Source organism: Falco peregrinus, chromosome 15 (assembly GCF_023634155.1).
Source record: "Falco peregrinus isolate bFalPer1 chromosome 15, bFalPer1.pri, whole genome shotgun sequence".
In the NCBI taxonomy this organism is placed as follows: Eukaryota; Metazoa; Chordata; class Aves; order Falconiformes; family Falconidae; genus Falco; species Falco peregrinus.
In genome coordinates this window covers 2,526,839-2,544,080 of record NC_073735.1, presented here as the reverse complement: position 1 = coordinate 2,544,080, position 17,242 = coordinate 2,526,839, and the positions used below count along the sequence as shown (strand labels likewise).

Sequence of the window (17,242 nt, the reverse complement as noted above, 5' to 3'; positions counted from 1 at the left end):
GACAGGCCTCTCCACCTCGGCAGGGAACACGCCAGCAGCTTACCAGAGAACCGGCGCTGCTCCATGAAGTCCCTCTGGAACTGGGAGTCCGTGAAAAGCAAGTCGTACAGTTTGTCCACGCTGAAGTTGAACACTTCGTTCACATACTGACGGCCGTTCAGATCCTCGTAAAAGGCTTGGACTTCCCCTGTGGGGAAACAGGCCCACAAAGCCCAGCTGTGATCCTCCAAGCCAGTGTCACAGGCTGTGCTTTCGCGGTACTGGGACCAGCATGTTACTTGAAGAGGAACCCAAAGAAGGTATTTCTAAACCTTTTCCTCCACTGATCCCAGGATAACAGTGGGAATGTCAGAAGGGGTAATTAACTACATAGGTTACATTAGGGACATCCTTCCCAACACCCCACACATTCACCCTTCTGTGGCCCAGGATGGGAATTCTTTGTATCTTCTGAACTCTTAGGGTCCAGAAAAGGGATTCAGTATTTGCCGTTCCAGTCTCTCAACAAAGAGGACAGGAGAAGGCTGGAAATACCACCAATGGAACGGCCCTTCCCCGCATACCTTCATCATGGGTCTCTGATGAGTCACTGAGCTCAGTGGGAATGTCTTCGTTGTCATTGAAGTCTAGGGAAGGGGAGTTCACGGGGCCAATGATCTCTATCTTCTCTCCCATGATATTTGCAATGCCAAGGTCTTTTTCCACTGGACTCTCTGCCACTGCCTCCTCCTCTTCTGGTAGCACTCCATCAAACTGCAGCAAGGAAAGAGCATAGTGAGAGCAAGATCAGCACCTGGAAACTTGCAGTTATTTCTGAAAACTTTACAGCTGTGGGCCAATCTTCATACCTTTGGACATTTGGCCTCGACATGTCTGGAAATAAACTAATAGAGAGAGGAGGAAAGTTACCATACCGTGTTTTGTGCATATCAGATCACCTCCTCTCAAAGAACCACACCGGGCTCAAGCTTGGGACATACACACAGCTGTGTGTTTGCTCAGGCAAGGACACCAACAATCCCGGTTTTGCTCCCAAAAAAGTCCTACACAGCTAGGAAAATCTGAGGTTCTATCTAAAGAAGGTCTGCTCTGCCGTAATAGTGTGAGGGCACACACTGTTTCCAAGGGAACAACTAAAGGCAGAGAAAAAGTCATAACCCTTTTAGCTCCAACACTGCAGTTCTTCTCATCTAAAAGTATAGAAAGGAAAACGCACTTGCTGCTGAGAGTCCCAGTTTACTGGCTTTTAGGACAGGCACGCTTTGCTCACTTCTTGGCCAAATGCCATGCTCACAGATATGGGTGGTTCGAGGACTGAGGTCAGCTGCAGTGGAAGAGGAGCTGCAGGGTAAGCAGTTACCTCCACTGTTCAAGGATCACCAGCTGGATCCCAGAGAAAAGGATTACTGCTCCCACTGCAGCAGAGGAAGACCACTTACCGAGGCTGGCGCTTCACTGCTTCCCGTAGATGTCAGTGTGCTGGCAGTGACAGATTTCTTTGGCAGCTGAGGGCTAGCTTCTGGCTTGGCCTCCATGCTGCTTTTTGAGGAGCTGTCGTTGACTTCATTCTCTTCCACGGGGATTTCTTCACAGTAGCTGAGACGCCACAGAGAACACAGGTTTTTATGTTTACCTCTCTCAGTACAGCTACAACTGGACACACAGAGCAAGTAAGAACACCTCTATGAAGTTTCCAGTCTGACCGGGAGCAGAAACGGCTCAGGGCAGGGAAGATCAGGCCCAAACTTTTGAAATATACACATACTGACAAATATCAGCACTTTCTGACCATGAAACACGCTGACTGGCCTTGTGACTGGGATGCTTTGGCATCTACGAATTGCTCGTCTAGCTCAGCAAGTAGAGAGGCAGGCATTTCAGTCCGTACCGACTTCCATAAGGAAATGGTACCCTTTCAGCTTTTCAGACATTACACGTTTAAAGGTAAATATTTGGCCAGAACCCAGAATCTCTCACCGGGGACAATCAGCAGTTTGAGGTATACAATGTATCAGGACTCCTGCTCTCCTGAGGCCATCTTTTCTTCATCACAGGCAGATTTTACTCCTTCTCACTCACTCACCCCATTGTGTTGAAGTCATCATCAGGAGGCACGTAGTCTTCATCGTCACTGGTCAGACCCAGCTCATTCCCATAACACTGGTGGACAAAGTGCCAGAGCTCCTTTGGACACAGAGGCTAAAAGAGGGAACAGAGAACAGTACATATTGTCACCTGAGAATAATGAAAGACAATGAATTTTTAGAACTACCATTATCAAGAGTATTCCTTGCCCTGAAAGCAGAAGCAAGAGATTCTGACACAGCCCCTGATGGGAGGTGAGAGCTTTCTGATGGGCTCACCTCTTCCAAATTCCAGGGATGCTACAAGGCGGCTTGTGTGTGACTGCCACGCTGGCCCAGCCGCATGCTGGCTAGGGGCTGCAGGCATACGTATCCTTGTATCGTTAGGCCAAGCTGGCTTAGAGATTGCCCCCGTCAAGCAGTAAGAGGCCCTTTCACCCAGTAAGCCTTCACTGTCAGCCCAGGTTCTGCCCTAAAATCTGACTTTGTTATTTTTTCATGCCATAATCTCACGTTACTTAAGGCTATCGCAAAGCAAACATGGGGCTACACCCGGAGCAGTACATGAAATGACATTTCCCGCTTACACAATGGTGTGCACATAATAACGTAAACCATAAACTTGCACTTCCCTCCACACGTATTTTCCCTGCCTCTTCTGCTGTGCCTCCATTTAATGTTTGCTGCTATACCAAACCCCAACACCTTATGAGGTTTTTTCCCCTCCAAGTTTAAGTTAAAGCTGCTTAAAGAATTATAGCTGCAGGGAAAACCAGCTAAAACAGCAACAAAGAAAAACATTTCCTGTTACCCTTTGAAATCAAAGAGTTTCTCACTAGACACTACTGTGAAAAGCTTGTATATCCTTCCAGTTAAAAAGAGAAAATGAATTATCAAGACCATTCACAAAAGCCCAGCTTTTTAGGGATGCAGGTCAGTTGATCACCATATGACTGCATTCCGAGGATCTTAAGAAATGGGGTAGGAGAACTTGTGATTTCAATAAGTGGTACAGGGATGAAAGGGGATGGATTTTTACCCATAAGAAATTTACGGCTAATGACAAAGATTTCTTATAAATGAGGGAAAAGAAATCTAGCGAACATTTTCCGAGTTGCTGGCTTGATTCTTCCTGCAGTTACTGCATGGGATAAGGCAGGAAATTTTTAATCTAGCTACCAAAAGTAGCAATCAAAAACATGGGAAAAAACCTCTAATGAGAAACTTTTATCCAGAAAAATGTCTAACTCTTGTTTCACCTTCTTCCCACATGCACTGTAATCCACACATCACGAAAAGCAGACCAGTTTGTTTCTCCCTCTCACCTGCCAGGCACAGATCCTACACTTGGAAAAAAGCTCTGGAAGTGTTTTCTGTCTTTATCACTCTACGTCTCAGTTCTCGTTTGCTTTGACCTTGACACCAAGGGCACTGAATTTTGTTAGAAACTTCAAAAGGCTGATCAAATTACAGCATATGGCAGCAACACAAGCTGCCCAATGCAAAGCAATCCTTTTGCATACTAAATACTACTCCGATTTTCAGGACAGAGTATTCTGGGTGTGTGATTACTTAAAGCCTTCCAGTACGGTATGAACTCAAGCCAGATCATTTCAAAATGCTCGTAGTGCTGTAACATCAGTTCATGAGTCTTACTCTCGCAGGGAGGCCAGAAATACTCAATGGACTGTGGACACTCAGATCAAATATAGGGTATCTGGGGCCTCTGGTGCACATCCCTGCCTTATTTTAACATCCAACCTCCCGAGCCCTTCCCCAGTGCACCCCACACCCACCGTATCTCGTTTGGTTTGGGGATGCCCTGAACACAAGCTTTTTCTCTCCTATCTCGAATCAACTCTACACTTCTGCAGCAGAGACTTCCCAGAAGCTTCACCTGCACGGTGAGCTATTCCTGTTACATGTTGAACTGCTTTCTCCTGGGCTGTTTCACTGGAATTGGGGACCTCAAAAAAAGCTCCTTCCCGAGACACATGCTTCCACACCTCAGCAGAGGCAAAGTGGCACCGACTGTGCGTGTAAGACATGTCTGTACATCGACAGAAATCCAAGCGAAACAGAAGAATTGCACCTGCAGTTATGTACTTGCTCTACCTCAACACAGGTGCTTACCATCCCTACGTCATTTCATGCACATGCATTAGCCACAGGTATTATGGTTCTGCATATTTTCATCACCTCCCTTTCACCCCACCGCAACGCTGAGGTGCTGGTCTCTGTACCTTGTCAAGGAGAGCATTCTGCCAGAGTCTGAACATCATCATGTACGTCCTGTCTCGAGCCCCAAAGGAAGTAAAAAAGTGCTGAACAGGAAGAGATGGAGAGAAAAATCAGTTCAGAAAAGGCCCAAAAAAGGGAAGAAGCAGAAGAGACAAGCTGTTCGCATCATTTCCAGCTACAGTTCACAGAAACACTAAGCAAGCCACACAGCACAGCTGCTCAGTTCTTGGGCACAGGCTGAAGCTCACGGAAGCCTCGCAGAGAGGCCGAGTGTCTCAGGGAGCAAGTCTGAGCAGAGAAACAGTCCCGTTAGAGATGTGCCACTGCGTCACCTGGATCTTCTGCCCAGCCCCCCACCTCACATCCGAGCTACGTGTGTTCCGGACTCAAGCCCAGGTTCCGCAGAAGCTCTGCACCCAGCCCTTCTCCCTTGGCGCTTCCTCCCGGGTAGCACAAGCAGTCAGTTTGGAAAAATCCCGCAACACATTCATATTCCCCGGCCCCTGACAGCCATAAGGGGTGGCCCCAAAGGTGGAGGCTTCAAGGATGGAGGTACCTTTTCAGTGTCAGTGCAAACTTGGATGGCATTAGGAATGAGCCGTGCTGTTTTTTCCTTGGTCATCGAGCAGATGTCCTTCAAGCGAACAGTCAGCTACAGTCAGAGCCATGCAGAAAGGGGAAGGCAGAAAAAGAACACGGGTAAAGAGAGACACCAATGAGAAAGACAATGGAGAGAGTGCTTTTAAAGCAACGTCAGCAAATATGCTGACATAAAACATGTGCTCAGCGTGGCGGTCTGACAGTCTTACCAGTGTCTCCCAACGGAAGATGTTGCTGTAAAAGCAGATCCAGTTTTCAGAGAGGTAGAGGCGGCCCTGCAGGAGAATGTCTCTTTGTAGCGCACATGAGTAATCTGTGGGTGAACAACAGATATCATTTAGGAGCACCAAAACCAGAAGACAGGACAGCCTAAAGGCGAGGATAAGCAGCAGCATCAAGAGGAGAAGCTACTCAACACAATCTTCCAGAAAGCCAAAGGCAGAGCCAGAAGGAACTGAGCCAACAGCCTCTGCTCTGTCCACTAGGCTCTGATTCCTCCCAAGGGCACGTCACAGACAATCTCTCTTACTGACTCATGATCTGCCTTAGTAGCTGGTCATTCTGTTGCACCCTACGTACTATTTTCCAGATTTTAATCTGTCTTTTCACCTTCTAGTGCCACTGTTCGTTTCTCTCACAGTTTAAGCATCCAAAACAACTTCTGTTCCTCTGCTAGGATGTGCATCTTTCAACAGTACAAGATACGGTGTGAGATCATCAGTTACATAAAATAAAAGAACAGATGCAATGCACTAGGCAATCACTAATCAGCTGCAAGGCCAAAGCCTAAGTGGATACGGGCAGGGCAGTCATGTGTGAATAGGGAGCACCAGGGATGTTAGGAAAAAGGGAAGCTCAGTGGTACTGACACGTGACCCTGACTAAATGAGGAAAAAACTCAAACACTAACACACTGTCAGGTTTGGGGGAGCACTGTGGAGGAAAACACGCTCCTCAAACCACGAGGGAACCGAGCCGTGGCCGATACAAATCAGCATTGCTCCCTGAAGCAAAATGAATGAAACCCATCAGAACTGGTGAGGAGGGTTTCCATCTGCACACAAGAATAACACAATGGGCTTGCTCCTTGGTGGCAACCTCTCTGAAGAAGAAAAAGCTGCATGTACATGTGCTGGATTTCCCCCCAAAACCATGGGCCAACATGAGAGGCACTGCAGCAAGGGGCTGACCTTACCTACGATGAGGCGCTCCGTGTCAGGAAGCTGTTTGAAGAGTTTCCTGAAATCTTCATTCCGTTGTTTGTATGTTGGACTCAACACCTGCAAATAACAGAGTGCCTGTTAAAGAGAGGGGCAGGCATGAGTACAGAGAAACGGAGCAGGAAAATCGGAACACCTTGGTAAGGAGAAGGGGGATCAGATGCACTTACAAAGCATGAGGCTAGGAGCTCCCATCACAGCAGACACGCAGATGGGAGAATTTGGGATTTAGTGCATCGAGTGAGAAGAAAAGGAGAACCTGACTTGGAAGAGCAAGTACAGAGAAGGGCTATACCCTTATCTGCGAGGTAGCAAAACAGAACTGCATGGAAGCTGCGGTGGCAGGAGAAATCTCTTTTCCTGTAATCCTAGACTGTACGAGGCATGACACATGCTCTGTTTGCAATGCATCAGTTGGCTGTCAGTCCCCAGCTCTCCCAGGAACCACACAGCAACTCCAGAAAACAGGCGCTTCAGTACAGCTGCAGCCCTGCCAGAGGAACTTGGATGATCGCTGTCACCAAGAGCTCAGGAATAACGCAGTCATCCCCGTTCCTCTCCCCATCAAGTGTTCTACCTGGCAGTCGGTGAACTCGCAACCACCCGCCGGTACGGTGAGAACACTTCTGTGGGGCTCAGACGAGGCTCTCGCAGGGATTCAGCCAGGTTCTGCGCTTATTCTGCAGACACCTGGCCCCATGGAGGGCCTCAGAGAAAACGGTGCTGTTGGCTGGAGGGAGACCAGGAGCTGGCTCCTCTCTGGTGTTCACTGAACTTTAACGTGACTCTGTCCGTGTCAGACCACCTCCTACACACCATGCCCATGCTGACAGCTGCTCATAATAGCCAGAACATCGTTTGAAGGCAGAGCTGACAGACATACAGGCAGATGTAAACGCAGGCAGTCCGTATCTCCCACGTTAATCTATCACGTTCTTTCTCCCACAAACGCAGGAAAGGCAAAGCAACCTGGGGTACAGCCTCTTCCCACCCTATCTCCACCGCCACCCAACGACCCTCTCCTATCTCTTCCCGATGCGCAATACAAATCTCCCAACGCAGAAAGTGGGGCACACCTCAGATCCTTCCAGCAAGGGTCCCAAAAATCAAAGCGATTACAGCAGAAGGCAGCTTCTGTTTGAGAATGGTGTTGGTGGGGTCGCAGGGGTAGGAGGAATATGAAGTTTATTTAACATCAGCCATACAAAATTGTCATATTCTGTCAAATCAAAGAAACACAGACAACCCCCTGCCCCTCAAAAGTATTTCCTCTTCTTCACACCAATTTACCAAACTAGAAACAATTATTTTTTTTTAACATCAGCACTTCAGATATTTGCTCCAGTCTTGTGGGCCCAAAGGAAAGTATCTTACTTCTGAATAAAATCTGCTAACCAGCAGATGACAGAAATAAGGATTTTACTTACCAAACTTTTGCCTGAACATCTAGAAAAGATCTTGGTCAGAGACAGGCTCCAGCAAGAGCCCAAGCCCAAGATTTCCCAGGACAAGCTGACAAGATGGGAAAGGAGGAGGGAACAGAGATTATAATCAGCCCTGAGCTTTGGGTTCAATGCATTACAGCAGCCCAAGTCAGTTGAAACCTCAGTTTCCATGTGGAACGGCGCTCCCCTCCCTTCCCCGCAGTAAGGGATGTTCTGACCTGTCTAAAACTCGTGCTGCAACAGACCCTTCTGCTTAGCACCAGAACTTCTGTTAGTGACAAACAGTTCAATTTAGAGGCACTCACAGCTGGAATTTCATCTGATCCATGGCTGACACATTCTTGCGGTAAGTCGATGAGCCCCTCCAGGTCCCACCGCAGACAGGGCAGTTCTTGATCCAGTACAAGATTCCAGAGAGCCCCGCACTCCAGCAAGGAATCCATAGCGTTCCCTCAGCACTTGCACAGCTCCCAGTGTTCTCAAAGTTGGCTTTTCCTGTTCCTGCTGTCACTGCTTCTTGTTTAGATTCAACATCGACAGAGATACAGCAGTCTGCCAGGAGTTCACACGCCTTCCCCGACTTTCTTGCTCACATTCAGGTCACCTGCCCTAGCAGCTCTGTAGAGCTGAGAGAGGATTTGCCCTCCAGAGGACTTTGAAATAGTGGCTCATTAGGGTCAGTGTGCTGGCAGACAACCTGTGCGCTCCTCTGCCCCAGTCTCACCAGCTTCTTGCTGTGGGCATCCCTTACAGAAACACTGGAAAAGCACCGACAGCCCGAGCAGCCGCGAGCAGGTCTGTGCAAGGCATGTGCCACCCCCCAGCACCCAGGGGTGCCAGAGCTGGAACCGACACAGCTCCGACTGCCAGGACCCCAGCGGAGCAGCTGGAACTCACGGATCTAGCTGCAGTTTCCAGGACCGTAAACACTTCAGAGACTTCAACTTTTTTGTCCTCCCCCCTTTGAAACCAGAAAAGCAGTTATTCTTACTCCTTCAGTGTCTGCCTCAGGCTCTCCTCTCTAATCCCTCTCTGCTCCGAAAGGCAGCTTCAGCCCGTGTTGGTGTTTCTCATGGAAGGAGCCGGGGGGGGAAGATCCCAAAATGACTGGCACATGCTGCAAGTTACTGTAGCTGGGTAATTCTGTCGGCCAATGCCCTGCAGTAACCCAGCCTCAGCCCGGCCTCCCAGCAGATGTTTCCTGTAATGGAAAGTTGCTGGACAGAGTGTGCTGGGGGAGGCGCAAGGGGAGTAAGGAGAGACCAGTCGAAAGCATATAGCTGTGAGAAATCAGCCATGGGAGACCCACGCAGTTAGAAAGCTTCAGGGCTCCGCTACTCCGATTTGTATCGCCAAGCCCTCTCAAAAAGCATAGGTCTGTCCAGGTTTCATTCACTACCAGGTGACTTTGGCAATGGAAGGTGAGGGTCCTTCAGGCTCAAGCAAACAAACACCCTGCAGGCCCCAGCAAGGCTGCATGGAGCACTGGGATTCCCCGTCTCCCTCTGCCCTCCGTGCCCAGCCTCTCCATCCCGCTGCTCAAGTGCGGAAACGTGCAGGTAAACATCCACCCCACGACACCAGTGCTGCTCAGCCATGATGCCAAGTCTGTGGAAACGCGTATACTGAAGTAAAATGCTCGTTCTTCCTAACCAACTGGGCACACATCTCAGAACACCAAGCCGCCACCAACCAAGCCTTCACAAAGCAAATGCTTCACTCCTGGGCCCGTGGCTGCGGGTTGCCCAGTGACAGGGATGGCTGACAGCGAACCGGCGCACCACTACTGGTGCATCACGCTGGTGCTAAATGGCACACAGGTCCCCCCGGTTAGCCCTGTCAGAGGGAAGCAGTACATCCATCTGCCACCCCAAGATGAGGGAACAATAAACAAAGCTTCCATAGGTTGGGAAGGATAAAAAATTAGGATTACAGACATCTGCGAGGTACCAGCACCGCTTTACTGAATGGCCCTCTTTGCTGGAAACTGCTTATGGGATTACTTCCAAAAAAAAAAAAAAAAAAAAAAAAAATCCACCAGGATGCTTCTGTCTACACACCCACCCACCTCCCTTTGCAGAGATGAATGGCACAAGTGATCAGCAGAGCTAACCTGGAGGTGGAGGCAGCAAACATTAACTCTACTGCAAACAACCAGAGAGGAGACAGGATGGCACTGCAAAGGGTGGAGAGAGGAGGCTTGCAGGGGAGATGGAGAGAAAAGGGTGACTCCCTATGGTAAGATCTCCCTGTTAATACACAAACAAATCCTCCAACAGGACATTCAAAGCAACCATTGCTGGGAAATGGGACAGGACAGGGAAGTCTGACAACACAAGAACTGAGAAAGGCACCGTATCGTACAGGTCACAGAAAACAGGTGAGGAGGAGAGATGGCAAGAGGCAGAGAGAAAAGCGGGAAAGAAAATCTTATCCAACCTGCCCGACTGATGGGACTTGTTCTTAACCCTTTAGGGAAGATTTACATTGCTTCTGGACAGAACAGGAGAATTACTGGAAAAGAACAGTCCCTGCTTGTGTGGGAGAGTTTAGACCCCATGACAGCAGGACTGCTACGCTGATTAATGCCAGCAAAGAAACTGGCCACCTGTCGCACAGCATTTCTTCCAAACTCGGTCTGGTCTCTCGGGTTGTTTTTTTTTTTTCCTCCTGTGTTCTTTTTTTTTTTTTTCCCCCTTCTCATTTTAAAAGTGAATGAACAGCAGAGGAAGAAGCTTCCAAGTAATCACTGGCCATTTGGAGTGGAAAGTGGATTTGAGTTCATCATCACATGAGCTTGCAGCAAAAGCTCACTCCTGATTTAGTGCCTCTACACCACAATAACCGTGGCACACCTGGTGATCCACCCATACACCTAAAATCATGGAAAATCAGAAGGGATGAAAAAATACCTGAAAGACAATGAGTTAACATTGCTCCACAAACAATTTGAAAAAATGGTTATTGGCACTTAAAAGATGATTGCACTGATTTACAGAGAAAAAGGCTGTTTGTTCAACACCGAACTCACTCATCATTGGGCTGGATTTTTGCAATAAAAGCTATTTACATGATTGCTGTTGCTGAGTCATACTCGGGCTGCCACCCATTGGAAAGCTGTGTCTGATGTTTTCCCTAAAATGATGCATAATTTCTCTCTCTTTGTCTTTACAGGGAACATTATACTCTTTCCAACAGCCAAGCCTCCCCCTCCACCCTGGTATCTACAAGGTCTCCAAGAGGGTTCTGCAAGGAAAAAAAAAAAAAAAAAAAGACAGTACACCAAGCCCAGCAAAGGCTGATTTCTTACGGTGTTCAGTCTTGTGATCACTTGACATAGTTCTTAAGGAGCTCAAGCGCTGCTCGAACACCTCCAGAAATCAAGGCCCTTTGTGGCATCACAATCACCACAGATCCTCAGCCACCCTAACTCCTAGCACGCATGCTTTTTGCCCCAGGAAAACCCAGGGCTCTCTCCTTTACATGGCTACTTCCTTGGATTTCACTGGATTTATTTTTGAGACTTCCACCTCTTGCAAGCCACGCTGCACGCTGCCCAGCGCGCCTTCGCCGAACTGCAGCTGCAGGGCTCCTACCCCACTCTGTGCAAGCCTCAGTGCAGGCAAGCGGGGAGAACTGCGCTCCTGTTGATTATTTCAGACTTACCAGGCCAGTAAATGTTTCTAATAGTATTTTAAAACGCCTGAAAGAGACCAGTTAGTGTCTTTTCACTGTAATTTTTTTTTCCTCAGTAACCACTCTGGGGCACATAGGTGGAGAGGGGGCGGTTCAGGTCAGGGAGAAGGCGTCACAAGGAAAAGATTCAAGCATGGTTGCAAAAGAGAAGGCAGGTGAAAGGAACGTGCACAGACAAAGCAAAGGAGTACAGAGCAGGGCAGACCCTGGGATATAATAGTAAAATGAAAACCTCATGGGCAGATATAAATCATGCCTCTTCCCTGGTGTCAACTGTGTGCTCCAACTTTTCAAGATCATCTCATTCTCTTTTCTGGGCGTACGCCCTGTAGATTCTCCTGACACCTGGTGTCTACCAGCACAGGGACTACAGGAGGCAATTTACAAAAGCTAGCCTCGCTATAGAGTGGCAGCTCAAAATGCTATGCAAAATTGGAGACATACACCCTAATTTATGAACAGTCACGGAAGCAGAAGGACCGACGGTCCAATTGAGAGAGAAGCAGGCAGAAAAAAGCACGGCAGCCTTGCTAGGCTCAGCGCCTCAACGGCACGCTGACCTCCAGACGCAAAATCTGAGTGTCCCTCCATGCTTGGAAAAGGGCCCCAAAGCCCAGAGAGAGAGAGAGAAGAACAAAGGAGATAATTTGCTTCCAAGGATAAAAGCTATCTCCAGTTTGTCTCTAATTTTAATGATGTCTTACTGGGTGACAAATTCCTTCTACCAACTTGTGGAGTTCCTGCCACCCTCGCAGCCAGCGTGACCTCCTCCTTCATGTCACCTGGGAAGTGATACACAAATTTCCCACATCACTAAGCACGCCTGGTCTATAGATAAGATTACAGAGAAAGTTTGGTTTTGAGGTCTATTTTTTTTTAAATAGAATTTTTTACATTATTTTTAAAAAATAAACCAATTAACAATAGTTCAACCTGTGGACACAAAAGTCCAAAGCAGACACACGCAAACTGCACCCTGATGGCTAAGCAGATAGATAAGACCTAAACCAGAGCTGATCAACAAACTGACTTTTTACTCCATGAGAATAACAGCTGTTCTAAACCAAAGTCTCCGTGTCTGCAGTTCCTCACTGAAGGCATGAAGAACACCCACCTCCAGGACCCAGTGATGGTCGGCCTTTCCACAACGAAGACATGACCACAAAGCAAACCCCGTAGGGTTGAGTATATTTACTCTCAAAATGGTGTTCCTTTCTAAACCTCACAGTGCGCCTGGACCAGTTTGCTTTTGTCCCGTGGAAAGCAAAGCAGAGAAAGCACACAAAGACCAAGAAAGGGCAGGTCTGCCAAACCAGTCCGTGACCTTGGTTCACCCCTTTTCTCCCATTCTCCATCTGGTAGGGATGTCAAACCCAAAAAGCACTGGTACGATCAAAAGGAAAACACACAAGGTAAGAGCAGGAGGCAGCATCTTAAGGAAAAAGTAGAGGAAAAAGGAATTCAGGAGAGGGAAAAGAAGGGTTCCAACTGGCAAAGAGGGATACAGGGCTACAAGGACAAAAAGACCAGTTAAAAGCAGCAAAAACTAAAATCAATTTAGAAAACCGACATTCTGACCACCGATGCTCTGGGGATCTTTGAGGACCATGTGCTCTTTTAAGGCAAGGGCTGTATTTTTGGTTTGTGGTCGTACAGTGCCTGGCACCTGGGGCTGTTGAACTGGCACAAAGAACAACGTGGAGGGTGTTTGCTCCGAGCGTAGTGAAGTTAACATAAAACAAAAGTGAGGGAAAGTGAGTAAAAGCAATTGTAAGGCTTTATGAAGGCAAAGCCTCCACAGATTCATTTCTAGAGCTGTTCTCGGCATGGAAAGTAACAGAAGAATCAGAAGGACTCAAATGCCAGAAAAATCCTGCCTGGAAGGCGTTGGCAAAGAAGGGAAACTATATCAAGGAGATGCATTAGCGAATTTTTAATGGCAGTAATACTGCCAAATAGGATCGACTGCCTTCCTGGGGTTTGCAGCCCATCTGTATTTCCACATTGCTGCTTTCATCTGGCCAGAATGTCCCTAACTAACTAGAACATGATTTGGTTTAGTTTTATTTTCTAAAGGACAGCAATTAGGGGGGAAACCACAAAAAATGCAGCCAGTGCTTACTCTCCGGATGTACTGTCTCTCATGCTGAAAATATATGGAGGAAAAACAAGAGAACAGAAAGATAAGATAGAGAGGACACAGAAACACAGCGACCCACAGAAGCAGAGCACAGCAGAGCGTCATGCAGCAGGGTATGGATCTCAGCAGCTACAGGCAGAAGCAGCTCTCACGTAACAGCAAAAGGCACCTTTAGCCATGGTCACAGATTTTTGCAGCAGCCTGGTTGGGCCTGTGCATCTGCCCAAACTGCCTCACGCCACGTTCCTTCATCCGCCACTTCTCCGCTAGCCGGGCCTACCGTGGTTTATACTTAATTCTTAATACCATTGCCGCTATGCTGCTCTCCGCTTCCGAGAGCGCCTCTTTTCCTCTCCTTGCTGATTTTCCTCGGTGCTGATTATACAAAGCAAGGAAGTCAGTCTGCCCCTCATGCCTCTGTCAAAGCTGACCACGCTGTTTATCAGCCAAAATCACTGGTTCTGACACCTCAGGCTGCAGTAAGGTAGGAGCTGTTGCTCAACAGCGAACGGCTGCTGCATTTGCCTGCTATCTACTTCAAAGCGCTCAAGGGGTGGGGGTTCAACTGTGCAAAAGTGACACCAACTGTGGCAATTTGCACACCACCAGCTTTGTACCGAAAACACTACCGCTCGTGCTTGCAGAACGAAAGGAAGATCAAGGCAGAAGCAAGGAGATGGTTTGTGTTTCTGTGAGGTCATCAGAAAAGGATTCCTCTCTCACCCCACACCACCCTGAGAGATGCAAAGGGTTTGCACGGTGGCAGCTGTTTGTCACCACATCAACACCAACTCTGCTGGGAAACCAAAAGGTACAGGATGTGGGGAGCATCGGAGGAGTGACTGAAAAGACAAAGCTTTTACCCTCTGTCTCTGGCATCCTTTTCCTCAGGACGTCAGTCCTCCTTCGCCAGTTCTAAGCCATTTCTGTCTCCTCTTTTTGGAAATGGCCGCTATGCCCCAGTGCCACTGCAGAGCCCCTTTGCATCTTCCCCCCACCCAGGTACCCAGCCCATATTCACCCAGGGACAAGAGAAACTGGAGTACTTACATTATACCAACTCTGGCTTTTCTGTAAGGACAAAATAAAAGAGAAGCATTAGTTAGCACAGAGATCTTAGAAAGATGGACAGAGAAACTAGGTCCAATCTGGTTTGTATAATTAGTGAAGTGAAAGTGGGATTAAACTGATGATTTCAATGAATTTCACACTGTGGTCTAACACAGTTATTTCCAGTTACAGGAACAAAGAACAAATCCAGAAGCACGAGTCCATAATTGGAAACAAATCAGGCTAACGTGTGCATGTCCACATGCACGCACACACACAAACTCACGCATGCATGCTGGAATCATTTTTGCAGAACGGCAGCGCCCACTAGCAACAGAGGAGCAAATAATCATCGTATTGCCAGCACTTCTCTTACTAGAGGCTTCATTCTTCCACGCCTGCTGGCTAGGTTGCAAAAATCACATTGCATTGAATAGACCCTGTGCAAATAAGCCCTTGAAGAACTGTTAGGAGGCAGGGACACAACTTTACTCACAAAAGCCATCGGGCAAAGTTTTCAATAGTACTTTTAAAGGGAGACATACACAAAGCCAGGAAAACTGCTGAAGAAAATTGCTAGAAAAGCTAAGAAAAAAAAACCCAAAAAAACAAACCAAACAAACAAACAAAAAAGACAACCCAAAAAAAAAACACTGGGGTTTCTTCAGAATTTCAGTGCACAGTGTTTTGCATCATCTGCACATGTGATTTTATTTTTTTTTGTCCTTATCATGGCTTTTCAGATGGGTTGGGAGGACAGGCCACATGTCACACTGGAGCGTATGAAAAAGCTAGCTCAGCTTGGAAAGTCACACTTGGCAATTTTCGGCTGGAGGTGAGATTTATCTGCAGAGGCAGGAAGAAAGAAGCTTCACAGTCCCGCTGCGGTCAGGCTGGCTTTCCGAGGTCAGGACACTGGGCAGAACTCACAGAACGTACAGGCATCCCCCAGTTCAGGGTGGATTTACCTTCGGGCTACGAAGCCGGGGGGCACCGTAGCCTTTCACCACCAACAGTGGTCAGCCACAGTGCACATTGCCGGGCACGTTGTGTGTTGACAGCCACACAGCTGTGTCCGTCCCCCTCTCCCAACCAGCAACGGCATCTCTACATCACACTTGGGGGAGCCGAGGCTAACAGACAAGGACTGAAGCAATATTTCACTGCATTTCTTTCTTTAAAGTCATCTTGCTTCTGACCTTGGACTGGGAGTATTTTTCACAGTTTTATACCCAGTTTGGAACACGAAGGAAAACATACTGTTCTCCAACTTGTAACAGAGCCTGCGGAAGTTTCCCGCAGAGAGTTAAGTTCACATTCACCAAAACACAGAAAGTACCTGCACTGGGATAGCCCACGACAGGACCAAGGACGTACAGGATGTTTACCAAAGGAAAAAAGTCAGTGCAAAGCCTTAACTGGACCAGAGATTTCTATGAAGACATGGAGGTGCTCACACTGTTCTTTCCCTAGACCTTCCTGCTTTCAGTTTCCAGTGCTCCCTGTGTGCCGCTCCAGCAGACAACCTTACAGGCATCTGGGTCTTGTTCACGGAGCCAACATATCTGAAGGATCCCTTGCAACTTTGGGCATTTCTGCCAGTTTCGCTACACTGGTCTCTAATGGAAAACCCCACGGTATCATAGTTTATGCCAAAATACAGAAGTTTGACATTAAAAACAGGAACATTCCCAAGGCCTTTCCTGAAACCCTGAGGAAAGGATAGGAACTGAAGAACTGAATACACAGCAAGGCTCATCAACTAACCAGAGGAACTTCTTTGTACTTCCTACACTTTTCCATACTGGGCCATACCCTCCATTCATAAAGGGTCTGGCTGAAGTCAGCCCTCGCTGCAAGTAGGACATGAAAAAAGGGCTTATACAATTCAGCCTATACTAAAAAAAAAAAAACAACAGGGGAATTAATCTTAAACCATGTACACACCACCTTGTCCTCAGGAGCACAGGGTCTAAGATGGAGTGATTTTCCTGCAGATTTGTTTTGCCATCTGTCTGCCTTAATGAGCAAAGGCATAACTCAAAAAATCCTGAGGAAAAAAATTCATAATCAAACTATAATTGGCATAGATAAAATAGAGACATTACTGTCACTGTGTCTTCTAAATCAGGGTGCATATGCTGTGGTGTCAGCACACTGCAACAGGACTTCATTCCCCTCTGCTGCTAATTGCAGTAACTCTTTTTTTCTCCCTTCACATTTGAATTTCTCCAAACCAAACCACAGCTCCTCTGGAAAGGAGCTCGGCAGCTCCTCCTTCCTTAAGCTCTTCCACACAATTATACTGACAGCCAAGGTTCATCCTTTGCCTCCACCAAGTGTTCTAAATATAAGAAGATTCCTTCCCGCAGCCCCCATTTTGCAGGTAAAACTGACTACAGCAAGCCCAAAGAGAAAGGAGACTACCCACATCCTTAATCTACCTTCAATTTTATTTACCTTTTCTTTTTTTTAAACTCACTGAGAGTCAGAATATAAGGGGATGTGAACTGTGAAAATCAAGAGACGGTATAATGAAGGAGAAAAAGAAAAAGGAAAAACATTCTTACTTTGAGCAGGTTAAGTCTGTCATACTGGAAAAAGAAACCATAAACATTAGAACTGAAAAAAGAAAATAAATAAGTAACAGAGGAATGGAGTTGCACACAGAAGTGGAAAAGATGTAACTGATTTGCAGAGACGATACTACAGGAGCAAATACCCGAGTTCATAGTTACATGGCGGATGTAACCAGAAAGAATTTCA

General features: G+C 47.3%; 1 protein-coding gene across 13 annotated transcripts in view; it reads right to left on the bottom strand.

Annotated features, from left to right (window-relative positions):
* GRAMD1B (GRAM domain containing 1B) overlaps window positions 1-17,242 on the bottom strand; it is a 141,661-nt gene that overhangs the window by 17,461 nt on the left and 106,958 nt on the right. For 9 of the 13 annotated variants that reach the window (XM_055819253.1, XM_027785455.2, XM_055819259.1 and 6 more), the window contains 11 exons: window positions 17,047-17,070; window positions 14,477-14,497; window positions 13,409-13,432; window positions 6,121-6,205; window positions 5,135-5,238; window positions 4,882-4,977; window positions 4,328-4,408; window positions 2,084-2,199; window positions 1,440-1,596; window positions 564-753; window positions 44-187 (listed from right to left, as the gene is read on the bottom strand). In XM_055819253.1, the coding sequence (XP_055675228.1) occupies window positions 44-187; window positions 564-753; window positions 1,440-1,596; window positions 2,084-2,199; window positions 4,328-4,408; window positions 4,882-4,977; window positions 5,135-5,238; window positions 6,121-6,205; window positions 13,409-13,432; window positions 14,477-14,497; window positions 17,047-17,070 (1,042 nt within the window). The remainder of the gene's footprint in view (window positions 1-43; window positions 188-563; window positions 754-1,439; window positions 1,597-2,083; window positions 2,200-4,327; window positions 4,409-4,881; window positions 4,978-5,134; window positions 5,239-6,120; window positions 6,206-13,408; window positions 13,433-14,476; window positions 14,498-17,046; window positions 17,071-17,242) is intronic. The other 4 variants (XM_055819249.1, XM_055819250.1, XM_027785460.2 and 1 more) reach the window with 4 other exon arrangements.